Source organism: Megascapheus bottae, chromosome 4 (genome assembly GCF_031878675.1).
Source record: "Megascapheus bottae isolate mThoBot1 chromosome 4, mThoBot2.hap1, whole genome shotgun sequence".
Lineage (NCBI taxonomy): Eukaryota > Metazoa > Chordata > Mammalia > Rodentia > Geomyidae > Megascapheus > Megascapheus bottae.
Window position 1 is genome coordinate 65,169,156 of NC_143512.1, and position 15,091 is coordinate 65,184,246.

Here is a 15,091-nt window from a genome sequence, read left to right on the forward strand (position 1 = left end):
AGTATTTAGGGGTGGGCGGGAAAGCGGAAGTAGGCGGAGCTTCGAGGTGCAGGGCCGGACTGCGCCGGGAGAAAGGCGGGGAAGCGGAAGTGGGCGGAGCTCCGGCTGACTGGGAAATGTCAGCCTCTTGACTGTGTAGGGGTTCTCTTCTCACTGGAACCTGTAGGCCTTGGGGTGACTGTCACCGCCGTCTCCTTAGATCCTGGGTCTCTAACCCTGGCCAGCTGCAGCGGAAGCGGTTTCCCGGTCCCTTCCAGACGCTGTCTGGCGAGGTCGGACGGTGAGCCTGAGGGGGAGCGCGTGAGGCGGGTTGGGGTCTGGGGTCCGGGGTCTGGGCCAAGAGCCGGCGGAGAGCGAGGGTACCTCAGAGACCCCGGGCGGCCCGCGGCCGTCACCGCGGGGCCCGCATCCCTGTCCTGGAGGGAGGTTGGAGCTCTGCCTAGAGCGAATTGGAAGCGAGGCGATGGTTAATTTTAGGGGACCCAGAGACCACGGTGCTTCCCACGATTGGCGAAAACGCTGCGCATCCCCTGGCAGCCTTGACAGGTCTCACGGATGCTGGGAAGGGAATAAATAAGATGACGGTGTGCTTGCGAAGCCAGCGGCGACCAGGAAAGCTTGTTCAGGTACTCGGTCTCAACCCACTGCACACTTCAGCGTCGACACCCACAAGCGAGGGAACGAGGCGAGGTTAGGGCAATTAGAATAGGTGGATGACCCGGCGAAATCCACTGCTTGCCCCAGGACAACCAGGGGAAAGGAGAGGAGGATGAATTCCAAGCCTAATTTTGAGAAACATGAAGAGGATTTACACAGTTCACCAATCAATAGGCCAGTTTAATCACAAACATACTAGAATATCCGGTTTGTTCTGATAGATTCTTGAGTTTCTTTGGCCCTTGGCTTGAAAAGGAATTACTTTTGGCAGGAAGGAATTCATAAACATTTAGTTCATTCTTGAAAGTGAGATAGATGATGAAAGAAATGATGTTTTGCAAATTGATTTTAATCACAATAATGCAGAATACTAGATTCACTGTTCCTAATTAAACTCATGTTACTATGTAAAAAATCTTTTAAAATGTAGCTTCAAGATTTTTTTTAATGTAAAGTTACCTCTGTGTTATTTGGAGAAAGCGGCTGCCTTTGAATGGGTATGTTTTGCAAGCAAAGGAAGTGAAATACACTACTTCAGATATAGATGTTATAGGTTGGGATGATCTAAATTTAAAGATATGTTTGTCTTGTGTTTAGCTAGGAATTCCCAGAAAACATATATTCAAAGAGACTAGTAGACACAGATGTCTATCTTAATTGTTTAAAGCAGTAATATTTATATTATCCAGGTGGACCCATTGTGTCCAATGGCAAAGCTTTCTCCAAGCTGAAAGCATAGGAAACCATGATACAGATAATACTGTATCAGAAAAACAACTTGCCAGCCATTGCTCCGTCAATGATATATAGTACCATCTCAACTCCCACTCTAAAAAAAAAAAAAAACGAGGGAAAGAGAGAGAAAGAGAAAAACAGAAACAGAAGTAACTGTGAGATAATGCGTGGTAATTTACTTGATCAAAATAATCATTTCTGTGTAGTTGTATTTACATTTAAAATAATGTACACATTTTTATTTTTGTATTATCTTAAGTTCTTGTACAAAAGGGTTTCAACTTGTTAATTTATGATCTTGGTCAAGGCCATTCCTTCTGTTGTTCTTCCCCCATCTGTCCCAACGGTACTCATTGTACACTTTTGAAAAAAAGATATACAGAGCCAGGTGCCGGTGACTTACACCTTAATCCTAGCTACTCAGGAGGCTGAGATCTGGGGATCATGGTTTAAAACCAGCCAGAGCACAAAAGTCTGTGAGACTCTTTTTTTTTTTTTTTTTTTGCCAGTCCTGGGCTTGGGCTCAGGGCTTGAGCACTGTCCTTGGACTTTCTCAAGGCTAGAACTCTACCTCTTGAGCCTCAGCACCACTTCCAGGTTTTTGCTATGTATGTGGAGTACCAAGGAATTGAACCCAGGTCTTTGTGCATGCTAGGCAAGCACTTTAACCACTAGGCCAAACTCCCGGCCCCATCTGTGAGACTCATCTCCAATTAACCACCAGGAAACCAGAAGTGGTGCTGTGGCTCTAATAGTAGAGTGCTAGCCTCAAGCTGAATTGTTCAGGGACAGGTGCCAGGTCCAGAGTTCAAGCCCTAAAACTAATCAAAAAAAAGAAAAGAAAAGAAAGATAAAAATAAAATATGTAGCCACATGCAAAGACTGGAGGCCTCTTAAATTTAGGACAATCTGGTGAATGTAACTGTAACCCCTCTATACATTACCTTGACAATAAACAGGTCAGAAGGAAATAGGAATCCTGGTCTTATAACAGCAAAGGATGAAAATTTGTCAACAGACGAATGAACTTCGATTCTTATCCATATAGTAATGGAAACACAGTAGACACCTTGAGACCCTCAACAGAAAACTGTTGACCCGTGTTGTACTGGGGACTGCTAGCCCACAGAAACAGAAATAATAAATAGGTGTGGTTATAAATCACTAAATTGTTAGTAATTTGTTACAGCAGTGATGAGTGACTATTACAATGGATAATTGCTGTAACAAAATGATTTCTTTATTATTATAAGGATCCATAATTCTACTTATTCATCTACAACATTGTAAAGTACTGTGATTCTGGCTGAGAAGTTGAGAAACAGTAAAACAAAAATGTGATTTTATCATATATTTCCATTATCTTATAACCTATTATTTAATGTTTTCACATATTTCACTTATTTTACCTTTTTTATTCGTATGGTATAAATATATTAATTGAGTCTTTTTGATTAATACAGTAATAGGAGAATTTCTAATATCATATGTAGTTTTAACGTTTTGAATACTTTAATTTAAATATGTCATCATTTTTCTCTGCTGTAATTTAGTATTTCTTTGGTAATCACTAACATTTATTATTTTCTATTATTTTCTTATCCATTGCACTGGAAAATTTTAGATAAATAACTTACGAGGGGTAGAATGCTAGCCTTGAGCTGAGGGACAATGCTCAGGCCCAGAGTTCAAGCCCCACAACAAACAAAAAAACTATAAGAGGGTCTTCTAAGAAAAATTTTGTTAGACTCACAATGAATGATTTTTTTTAAGTTGGACCTTAAAAGTGGAAACAATTTTCTTCAGTTCATTCCTCATTTAATTCTCAACTAACATCTTAGACTATGCTTTTCTCTTTTTTTTTTTTCCTTTCTTTCTTTCTTTTTTTTTTTTGGCCAGTTGTAGGGCTTGAACTTAGGGCCAACAATCAGAGGATCGAGGATCGAGGCAGCAATCAGGAAAGCAACTCCTTTTGCATTAGCAAAGAAAATAAAGTACCTAGGAATTAACTAAGACTGTAAAGGACCTTTATGATAAAAACTTTAGAATTCTGAAAAAGGAAATTAAAGCAGAACTGAGGAAATAGAAAAACCTCCCATGCTCCTGGATTGGAAGAATTAACATCGTGAAAATGGCAATCTTGCCAAGGGCTCTCTATTCAGCGCAATACCCATCAATATCCTAATGTCATTCTTTAAAGAAATAGAAGAAGCAATCCAAAATTTTATATGGAATAATGAAAGACCCCGTATAGCAAAACACTTCTTAGCAGAAAGAACAGCGCAGGAGGAATTTCAATACCAAACTTTAGACTCTATTACAGAGCTATAGGAACCAAAACAGCTTGGTACTGGCACAAGAACAAGCCTGAGGACCAATGGAATAGAACTGAAGATCCAGAAAGCAACCCACAGACCTATGGCCACCTAAGCTTTCATAAGGGAGCCAAAAGAAAAAAAAAATAGAATGGAAGAAAGATAGCCTCTTCAACAAGTGATGCTGGCAGAACTGGTTAAGCACCTGCAGAAAAGTAAAGTTGGATCCTTCTATGTTACTCTGCACCAGGATTAACTCCAAATGGATCAAAGACCTGGTGGTAAAGCAGATACACTGAAAACTTTCCAAGAAGGAATAGGAGATACACTAGGTCTCCTTGGCACAGACTGAAACTTTCTTAATAAAGACCCAGAAATACAAGAAATCAAAGACAATTTGGATAAGTGGGACTGCATTAAACTGCAGAGCTTCTGTATGGCAAAGGGCATAGCTAGCAAGCTAAATAGAAAGCCCACAAAGTGGGAGAAGATCTTCACTAACCATACCACAGACAAAGGCCTCATATCTAAAATATATCAACAGCTCAAAAAATTGAATCATTTCAAAACTAATCTCCAAAGAACCATCCCATTAAAAGATGGGCCAAAGACTTACAGAGAGTCTTCTCTGAAGAAGAAATAAGAATGGCCTGTTGTCACATGAAGAAATGCTCCACATCTCTGGCCATAAAAGAAATGCAAAACAAAACAACTCTGACATTCCACCTCACTCCAGTTAGAATGGCTATAATCAAGAAATCTATTAACCATGGATGCTGGTGGGGATGTGGCCAGGAGTGATCACTACTACACTGTTGGTGGGAGTGCAAACTCATTCAACCATTATGGGAAGCAGTATGGCAGTTCCTCAAAAGACTAAGAGCTTCCCTATGACCCAGTAATTCCATTACTTGGCATTTACCCAATTGTCCAGAAACAAGGACATACTAAATCCACTAGCACAACCATGTTCATTGCAGCCCTATTTACCATAGTGAACATATGGAACCAACCCAGATGCCCCTCAGTTGATTGGATCAACAAGATGTGGTATTTATACACAATGGAATTCTATGCTGCTGTCAGACAGAATTACATCACCCCCATTTGTAAGGAAGTGGAAAGACTTAGAAAAAATCATATTAAGTGAAGTGAGCCAGACTCAAAGGAACACAGGCTCAATGGTTTCCCTCATTTGTCATAATTAGTATAAACCTTGGACTGTCGTAGCAGAGGTTTACAATAGGGCAAAACCTAGATGCATAAGTCCATATAGGATGAAGGTAAATGACAGGACCTCCAAGATATAGATACAAGAGCCATATAATGTATGACTGTTGTTCTTAATGTACTATGTTATTTCTCATCTCTTTGTTGTCCCTTGGTTATCTTGTATTGTTATGGTATCTTACCTTGTTATCTGATATATTAATATATATGTTTATATATTTGAAATAGAATAGGGAAGGGGGAAAACAAGATGAGGAGCGTGGTAGGGAGAGGTAAATGGGGACAAAAACATGAGAAGGGGTAGCAATGTTTGTTAAGTAATGCATCTTCTATCTGGGGAATATAATGTAACCTTTCTATTAATTATAATAAAATATATTAAAAATATTTTCAAGCTGGGCATTGTGGCATATCCCTGTGTTCTGAGTGCCTAGTAGGCAAAGGTAGCTTGGGCTATGTAATAATGCCTTGTCTCAAAAACAACAGCAAGGGACCGGGAGTTTTGCCTAGTGGTTAAAGTGCTTGCCTAGCATGTATGAAGACCCGGGTTCGATTCCTCGGTACCACATACATAGAAAAAAGCCGGAAGTGGTGCTGAGACTCCAGTGGTAGAGCTCTAGCCTTGAGAAAGTCCAAGGACAGTGCTCAGGCCCTGAGCTCAAGCCCAGGACTGGCAAAAAAAAAAAAAAAAAAACAGCAAGAAAAGCCACTGATATAATTTTTTACATATAAAGTAACGTGATTTAAAGCAAATAAGATTAGTGGAAAGTGGTAAGTATATACTATTAAAAGAAAAGTAATTTTAAATCATGGAAGTTGAATTATTCAACTAGCATAACATGTGCATAATGTTTCACATAAAGAAAAGGTTACTTTAAAATAACTCCATTTTTCTAACTCTTCCTCCCAGGAATTTTTTAAATAATGTGGTATATATGAGCTATAAAACCTTTATGCTGATTATTTAATTTTCTAGTATCATAATTTCCTAAATTACCCTAAATATGTAAACTCCTAGGATAGCATTATTTGTGTGAAATATTCCATTAGGATTATAGCATCAGGAAACTTAACACTAAATGTCTTAAAACTGTTCAACATTATGACTTTCTTAAATTTTAGTATTTTATGAATTACTATGACTTTTGTAAAAATAGCTTTTATGTTCTGAAAATATAGTGGTGAAAAAATTTTTTAAATTGGATGTAAAGTGATTATTCTTTTCATCTAATTCAGAGTCCAGTATAAAGTTATGTCAGTTTTTCAAGAATTTATTAATAACAAATATTTGGAACATTCCCAAATGCTCATTTCCTGTATTGACAATACACACTTTCTTTTTCCTTTTTTTTCCAGTGAACAGATATGGTCCAGACTCTACCTGAATAACCTGGGTCAGACTGAGTAAACATTCAATAATGAGTGGTGCGGCATTGGGACTGGAGATTGTTTTTGTCTTTTTTCTGGCGTTATTCCTACTGCATCGATATGGAGACTTTAAGAAACAGCATAGACTTGTAATCGTTGGAACACTGCTTGCTTGGTATCTCTGCTTCCTCATTGTCTTCATCTTGCCTCTGGATGTTAGTACGGTAAGAGATGAAACTGATTTTCACAACTTAAAGAGAGTTGTAATTAGACAGTTCGTTGGATTCACACAGGCGTATGCTCACGCGTGCGTGCGCACACACACACCCATACACGCACACACATACACGCACACATTATTTATTATTTGTGTCAGTGCTGAGGCTGGAATGAAAGCCTGGGCACTGTCTCAACTGTTTTAGCTCAATGCTAGTGTTCTACTACTTACTTAAGCCACAGCTTACTTCCAGCCTTTTGTTGATTAATTAGTTGGAGATAAGAATTTCTTGCTCAGGCTGGCTTTGAATTATGATGCTCAGATCTTAGCCTCCTGTGTAGCTAGGATTACAGCACGAGTCACCACAGTCCAGCCTGCTGATTGGATCGATCTGTCTGTCTGTCTGTCTATCTATCTATCTATCTATCTATCTATCTATCTATCTATCTATCTATCTATCTGTCTACCTATCTATTCCCATGGCCAGCCTGACCTGACCCCCACTCCTGACTTCCTCAGGCTGTCTCTTATAGGACAAAATGGATTGTGTTTATCATCAGTGCTCTTCTAAGCACTCTGAATGGATTAGAGTTTTATTCTCAGACTACCCTTCTCAGATATGTGTGATTATTATCCTGTGATAGATCACCATGCTTAAGAAAGACACTTGGCAGTAGAGCTGGCTGCACACCCAGGCAATCTAGTTTCTGGCTTCCTGGACAAGTACTCTTGAGCCCTAACTGCCTTTTAGTATTAGTCAATGGGCAGGCCATCCAGATCAAATGAAGGAGAGGAAGGCTACATTCATACCCCTGATGCCTTTTCAGAGAGGTCACCCCGGCTGGCTATGAAGCTGGGAGGAAGGTCACAGCTTCTCTCATAGACTCCAGTAAGTAATATTAATGTTGTTGTGAGCTCAGGCTGTTCCACAATTCTGAGCTTCTTCTATACTCCACGTTTGTAAACAGTTCCCATTTAACCAGGCCAGCCACTACCTGCCTCTGTCAGCTTTAGGTAGAACAAATTGTTCTGGGACTTATTAGTTTGCTTGTCATGTTTTTAATTAGAAAAATTTTGAAAAGATTTCAATGAGTACAAAGGGTGTACAGTGAAGAGTGTCAGAAGCAGAAATACAGTTCAAATGGAAAGGGCCAGCCAGCCTTGAGGGAAATAAAAAGAGAAGTGAAAGTACAAGACTGAATTCAAGCCCTAGTACCAACACACACGCGCGCATGCGCGCACTCACACACACACAAGTGCACACATGTGCTTGCACACTCACTCACATGACAAAGTTTGAGCTGGGCACTGGTAGCTTATGATGATTTTAGGATTAGATCTTGAACCAGCCTAGGCAGACAAATCCCAGAGACTCTCATCTTCAGTTGATCAGCAAAAAAGCCAGATGTGGAAGTGTGGCCCAAATGGTGTCTGTAACGTGTGTGTGTGTGTGTGTGTGTGTGTGTGTGTGTGTGTGTGTGTGTGTTGCAAGGGGAGTGGAGTGTCATAGGGCTTGAAATCTGGCCTGAGCACTGTCTCTGAGCTCTTCAGCTCAAGGCTATACCTCCCTACCCCTGGGCCTGGGTGCTGTCCTTGAGCTCTTCAGCTCTAGGCTACAGTCCTACCCTTGAGCCAAGCCTCATTCCCATTTTCTAGTGATTAATTAAGAGTCTCTCAGCTTTGTATTGCCTGGGCTGGCTTTGAACTTTGATCATCAGATCTAGCCTCCTCAGTAGCTAGGATTACAGGAGTGAGCCACCACACTGGGAGTCAGTAACTTTTTGATTCTCATTTTTTAACCATTTATTCATTGCTGCAGACAATATACAACCGGTGCAGGCATGCTGCTGCAAACTCAAGCCCTCCTGAGAGTAATAATGTGACAGGGTCCTATGCAACTGTCATTCCAGCTACAAGGTATTTTCTTTTTCCTTTCCTTTTCAGTGTAAATATTGTACAAGGAACAATGGTCAGGTTTTTACTATTTATAAAAGTTATCTTCATTCTTGATCCTCCCACTTTCATCTGTTGCTAGTAGTAATCTTTTTATTATGTTACACAAAGGCTTTCCAGTTATGGTAGTGGGAAATGTATTGACTTATTTATTTACTTGTTATTGTTTTATTTTTATTTTTTCATATATTTTTTATTGTAATTAATAGAAGGGTTACATTATATTCACCAGATAGAAGGTGCATTACTTCACAAACATTGATACCCTTTGTCCTGTCTTGGTCCCCATTTCCTTCCCCCCCACCCCTCATTTATTTTATTTTCTTTAAGTAGTTGTACAAAGGGGTTTTAATTCAACATGTCAGTTTGTGAGTACAATGTACTCTGAACAATGTGACCCCCTGTAATTATTCCCTCCTATCATTCCCAACCCAACCTATTCCTTCAATTTACTTGGTTCCATTTTCACATATGTGTATTGAATATTATGACTGTGTTCACCTACCCTTCTCTACATTCCTCTGTCCCATCTTCCCTTGACCTCAGTCTTCTATCCCTGACAATGCTGCACGTTCCAACTTCCTGGTATTCATTTTGTTAAACTGTAAGTTATTTGTTCAGAGGAGTTAAGCCATTGAGATCTTCCCCTGAATATACCATACTTTAGTTGATAGGTTTGAGTATAAATGCATATGACCCTGCATATATTTATATTTCAAAGAAGCTAATTTTCTGATCTGGCTCTTTCCCATATTAGGCTCCAGACCTGTTTTTCCTCTCAGCCTCTGTCTCATGTCTAAAAATGGAGTGAGAACATTCCTCAGTTTCTGTACCATAAACAAATAAATAAGCATGCCTAATTTTCAAGGTTGTTATGAAGTGCAAAGAATTTATTCTTTCATACTTTATATCCTTTAAAAGCATTATAGTTTATATCAGGAATTAATAAAATTCTAGTTGCTAAAAAGTTTTATTGAATTTATATCATATTTCTAATGAAAGATGAATCTGTGTTGACATAAAGCTTTTGCCAATGTTTTAGGTAATAGTTTTAAAATATCTTTAACTTGAGTAAAGGTAAGTTTTAAATGTATGTGTTATTCCTTTTAAAAATGCCAGTAAAATGGATATATATCAGCAGTTACAGTGTTTAGAAGTTCGGGATTGAAGGGTCTATCCTCATAGTCTAGGTAGTTATTAAATGGGACAGTTAGAAACTCACAGACAATTTAAAGAGAATTATGTATAGTAGTTAAGGTTACAGGCATGAACCACCCAGCACCTGCCTGCCTCATCCTTCTTTTTTTTTTTTATAAAATATTTTGTTTCATTTGTACTCTTTTTTTTAAGCTGATAGGTTGGCTTTGTATGTTAAGTTTTCTGTAAAATTTTGTTAGTAATTTTTAATCTGATGTAAATGAACTTTACCACATACAAATAAGTTATAATTTATTTAATAAAGAAATTGATAATTGACTTTAAATTCTTATTAAACAGACAACATCCGTGTTTCAAACCATGGAGTTATATTCCTGATGGAATCATGCCAATTTTCTGGAGAGTAGTATATTGGACATCACAGTTTTTAACTTGGTAAGTACCAGTGAAGGATAAAAGTTTCGAATGATGTAATTCAATAGAAGACCTTCATATTTTGAAATTTCGTATCTCTTGATTTTTACCTTTCTGCGAGCTCAAATCTACCTTAACAACAACAAAAAAAGAAGTCAAGCTTAGTGGCTTATACCAGTGATCTTAGCCTCAGGTGGCTAAGATTGTTGCTCAATCAGTAGCTGGCATAGTGGTGTACACCTGTTATCCCAGCTACATGAAGGCTGAGCTACATGAAGGCTGAGATTGGGAAGATTAGGCAAGCCTGGGCAAAAAGGTTTGCAAGATCCCATCACAACAAAAAACCTATATGTACTGATGTGTACTTGGCTGATCTACTTATGGGAAATGTGAAAATAGGAATTTTGTGGTCCAGATTTGAGCAGAAAGTGAGATCTTCTTAAAATAATTAGAGTAAAAAGGGCTGCCTATCAAGCAGGAGACCCTGAGTTCAAAACCTAGTACCTACATATAGGAAAACTAGGTAAACAGTAAAAATCAGAAAACAAAAAAAAATTTCCATGTCGTTGTCACATTTAATTTTTTAGAGATTTTATTAATATTTTTACATCATATTTCAAATGTAATATTTAACAAACAAGTATTCAAGAAGGAAATCTATATATAATCATTGGCACATAGATTTTAGAACATAATTAAAATTAAGTTGAGGGTTTGTATGTCATAAAACAAAAAATTTTACTTGTCACTACTTTCCCTTTTGACTTTCATCCTGGTCTTCTTTTTTTTATATTTTTTATTGTAATTAATAGAAGGGTTACATGGTATTTGCCAGATAAATGGTGCCTTAATTCCCACACATTGATACCCTTTCACATGTCATGGCCCCCATTTCCCTTCCCCCCTCCCCCACCCCTCATCTTGTTTTCCCCCTTTCCCTATCCAATTTCAGATAACCAAATACAATTATATCCGATATATCAGGTAACAAAGTGAGATATTGTAACAATATGAGATAACCAAGGTCATCCTGGTCTTTTTCTAGCCTCAATTTTATTATATAAAACTTTTTTCTTAGGACATTAACACCTCCTCACCCGATTTTCTTTATATTTTCTTATCACAACCTTCTGAATTTCCTTCATAGAAAATTTCATTTTCTTTCTTTATTTTTATTGTCGGGGTAATGTATAAAGGGGTTACAGTTACATTTTCCAGGTAGTAGGTATATTACTTCTCATACATTGATACACCTTCTCATGGTTTTTGTCTCTGTTTCCCTCTCCTCACCCCCTCCCAATCATCTCGTTTTCCCCCCAGTTTTTCAAGTATTGCTCTTCCTTAGAGCCTCATGTTTGATCATCTTGTTATCTGACTCTCTTTGCATAGCCTTAATTAATGATGTATAGCTTTTAGCTATACATAGCTATGCTTTCATTCACCAGTAACATATTCCAAATCTATAATTCTACCCTTTATAGTTTTATCTTTCTGATGTGCTCCAACTCAGTTTCTCACTGCCCTTTGAATATCTCTTAGAGATTCTGCAAACAACTAAGCTATCAAACTGGCAAAAGCATAGTAGGCTAGAGTAGTACCTCTATAAATTCACATTTATTTTTCTTTATTATTTCCTCAACATTGCCAGATTTTTTCTCTTTGTTTCATTTGCTCTTCATTCTTTACATGAATTATTTCTGGTCATTCCAAATTTCTGTTCCTTTTTTGTAGCTTTCCTACTACCTCCCCAAATCCACTTTTACTGTTAGACTATGACTACTTTCTCCTCACAGTGAAAATAGAAGTCATCAGATGGCAGTTCTTTTAGCTTCTCACCAACAAACCTACCTATGAGCTCATCCGATCTGCACAGATGGAAGAATCATTCTTGTCCTCTTCCTAAAATATGGATTCATCTCCTTAGCTCATGGCTCCTACTTGTAGTACTTCCAGCTTCCAGTTTTGACCAAGAATTTCTCACATCTTTTGAAACACAGAAACAACAAGAGACAACTCTCAAAAAAATCTCCCTGTTCGAATCCCTTTTTAGCCTCCACCTCATTTGATCTCAAACTACTTTTTTCAATTGAAGTATGAATTCCTCTAGAAAATCATGCAAATTGTGTTAGTCTGAATGTTTTTCAGAGTGAATGTACCATCCCAGTACTCAGATAATACAGGATATTGACAAACCCCAGGCTCCTTCTTCATACTCCCTGCTAATCTTTCCCACCCATGTTAGTAACTGATTTCAATGACCATATATTAGTTTTTTACTATTTGTAGACTTTATAAACATGAAGTTGTATGATATGAATCTCTTGAATCTCTTTTGTTTGCATCTCTCTTGCTCACATTTTTGCAAGATCCATCCATGCTTTGTGTCATGTATTTTTCTATAATACATTTTTCCCTAACCACTTTTACCTAACCACTTCAAAATCAGATGGAAAACACATCTTTCCTCCTGCTTCTTAACACTATCACCTTTATTCTGATTAGTTCCTGTTTTGTTTTCTGAAATCTTAGAAAAATCAAAATGTTATTAAGAGACAAGATGAATGAGGCAAGATGATTGATAGTTTGAGGCTAATCTGGGCTACATACCAAGATACTATCTCAAAGAAAAGGGGAAAAAAAAGCTTTCTCATTATATTTCTCATCATGTAGTCCAAGTTCTTCAGACAAGTTTATAGGCCTATTTTGTATGTTTGCGTGTGTGTGTGTGTGTGTGTGTGCATGCGTGTGTGTGTGTGTGCATGCGAGTGTGCATGCGCGTGCCAACAAGTCCTGGCGCTGAAATCAGGGCCTGAATGTTGTCCCTGAGCTCTTTTGCTCAAGGCAAGTACTCTACCACTTGAGCCACAGCTCCACTTGTAGCTTTCTTTTAGTAGTAAATTGGAGATAAGAGTCTTACAGACTTTCCTGCCAGGGCTGGCTTCGAACTGGGATCCTCAAATCTTCACCTTCTAAGTGAGGAGCTAGGATTACAGGAGTGTGGTGATCAACTGGCACCTGGCTATTAGCTTATTTTAAAAACTCATCTGAAGGCACTCCCAGTGTTGTATTCTGTATTGGTTGTATTGCAGCCTCTTTTGTTCCAGAAATGTTCCTTGCTGTCTCCTGCATTAGGGCATCTGTTTCTCAAAATTCAACATTTAAAAAAATTTAGTCATCTATTAGTCTTTATTATTAAGATACAATTACTCATAGCAATATATATTAGTAAGAAAAACACCTTAAAATTAAGATTCATGTACTTCTGATGCTTTGAGTTATGTAGGTATGCACTTTTTTTAATCATGTATTTTCTGTTCAACTAGGATTTTGTTACCTTTTATGCAGTCATATGCAAGATCTGGAGGATTTTCAATTGCAGGAAAGATAAAAACTGCACTGATTGAGAATGCAATCTATTATGGCACCTATTTGCTGATTTTTGGAGCGTTCTTAATATATGTAGCTGTAAATCCACGTTTGCATTTAGAATGGTAAGAAAAGTACTCTCGTTAAAACATTTAAAAAATATGTTTACATGTTTGTTTGTTTTGAGGCTTGAGCATGAGGCCTGGGCACTGTCCCTGAGGTCTTTTGCTCAAGATTAGTGAATGTTCTATTCATACAGTTACTTCCAATTTTCTGGTGGTTATTTGGAGATAAGATTTTCCTACCCAGGCTGACTTCGAACTATGAGCCTCAGATTCAGCATCCTGAGTAGCTAGGATTGCAGGCATGAGGCACCAGTTCCAAGCTGCACCTTTATTTTAATTTACTTAGTTTATTATTTTTAATGAATACAGTAGTTCAGTTTTGGGGTTTTTTTTTGTTTTTTGTTTTTGGTATATGGGCCTGCACTCAGCCTGGCCACTGTCCCTGAGCTCCTTAGCTCAAAGCTATACTACCCTACCCCTGGGCCTGGGTGCTGTCCCTGTGCTCTTCAGCTCAGGGCTGCCACCCTACCCCTGGGCCTGGGCATCATCCTTGAGCTCTTCAGCTCAAGGCTGCTGCCCTACCCTTCAGCCAAGCCCCAACTTCCCATTTTCTGGAGGTTAATTGGAGATAAGAGTCTCGGGTCCTTTTGTGCCCTGGCTGGCTTTGAAGCTTGATCCTCAGATCTCAGCCTCCTGAGTAGCTAGGATTATAGGTGTAAGCCACCTTGCCCTGCAGTAGTTCAGTTTTTTAGAGTAATAGTTTATTCAAATAGAAAAGTACTTTTAGAAGTATAAGTGGGTTATCTCAGAAAAGTTTTAGAATGCTTATATCCTTGCTCGATACAGGCTAGAGAGGCTTAAGGTGCTTTGTACTTTTTAATATTAATTTTTATTACACACACATGTATGTCAACAGGCATTTCATTGATAAACATAACCGAATTGTATGTTTGCTGGATTGCATGAAGAAAATGTTTGCAGAATCCATATTATTAAAAAGAATATATGAGACAATAACATCCTTAAATATAACTGTTAGGTAACTGGTTAATGCTTTGACTAGTGACTAGGTGTTAAAGTAAATAACACTTTTAGGTAAAATTTCAGATCTAAAGAAAACAAATATCTGTTTTTTTATTTGATTGGAATTTGTGTATATTTTTCCTTTTGTTTTGTTTGTCCTTAGTATTATTTAGATTTAGATATTTCAGTAGATATTTTGTACTTGAGGAGAGCTAGATTTGAAAATTTAGGAATGGAATAGTAGGGATATGCCTCATGTTGCATTCTGAGATTTGTGTAGATCTATATTAACAGAAAATAATTTTTTTAAATGCAGGCTAATGTTGAATAATCAAGTGAACATAAGTATTTTGGAGAATATATGCATGTTTGATCATGAATTATCTTAGATTCTAGTTATAGAATCTAAGTAAAAGCAATATTTCTTATGTGAAAGTTCATTTTTTTGGAATTATAGTCAAGCTTCCCATTTTGTACACAGATTATCTGCTGTGACTAAAAAAAAGTACTTGGGATTATAAAAGTCTACATTTTTTTTCATATAAAATTCTGACCATCCTTTAAGGCAGTTCCCTGGAAAAAAAACCCAA

At 37.8% G+C, this 15,091-nt stretch overlaps 1 protein-coding gene across 2 annotated transcripts in view; it reads left to right on the forward strand.

The window, feature by feature from the left end:
- The first annotated feature begins 24 nt into the window (after positions 1 to 24).
- The window catches only part of Lmbrd2 (LMBR1 domain containing 2), a 38,508-nt gene continuing 23,441 nt past the window's right edge, over positions 25 to 15,091 (forward strand). For both annotated transcript variants that reach the window (XM_090332049.1, XM_090332050.1), the window contains exons 1-5: positions 25 to 280; positions 6,294 to 6,529; positions 8,342 to 8,439; positions 9,973 to 10,068; positions 13,371 to 13,538. In XM_090332049.1, the coding sequence (XP_090188175.1) occupies positions 6,356 to 6,529; positions 8,342 to 8,439; positions 9,973 to 10,068; positions 13,371 to 13,538 (536 nt within the window). In that variant the 5' untranslated portion in view covers positions 25 to 280; positions 6,294 to 6,355. The remainder of the gene's footprint in view (positions 281 to 6,293; positions 6,530 to 8,341; positions 8,440 to 9,972; positions 10,069 to 13,370; positions 13,539 to 15,091) is intronic.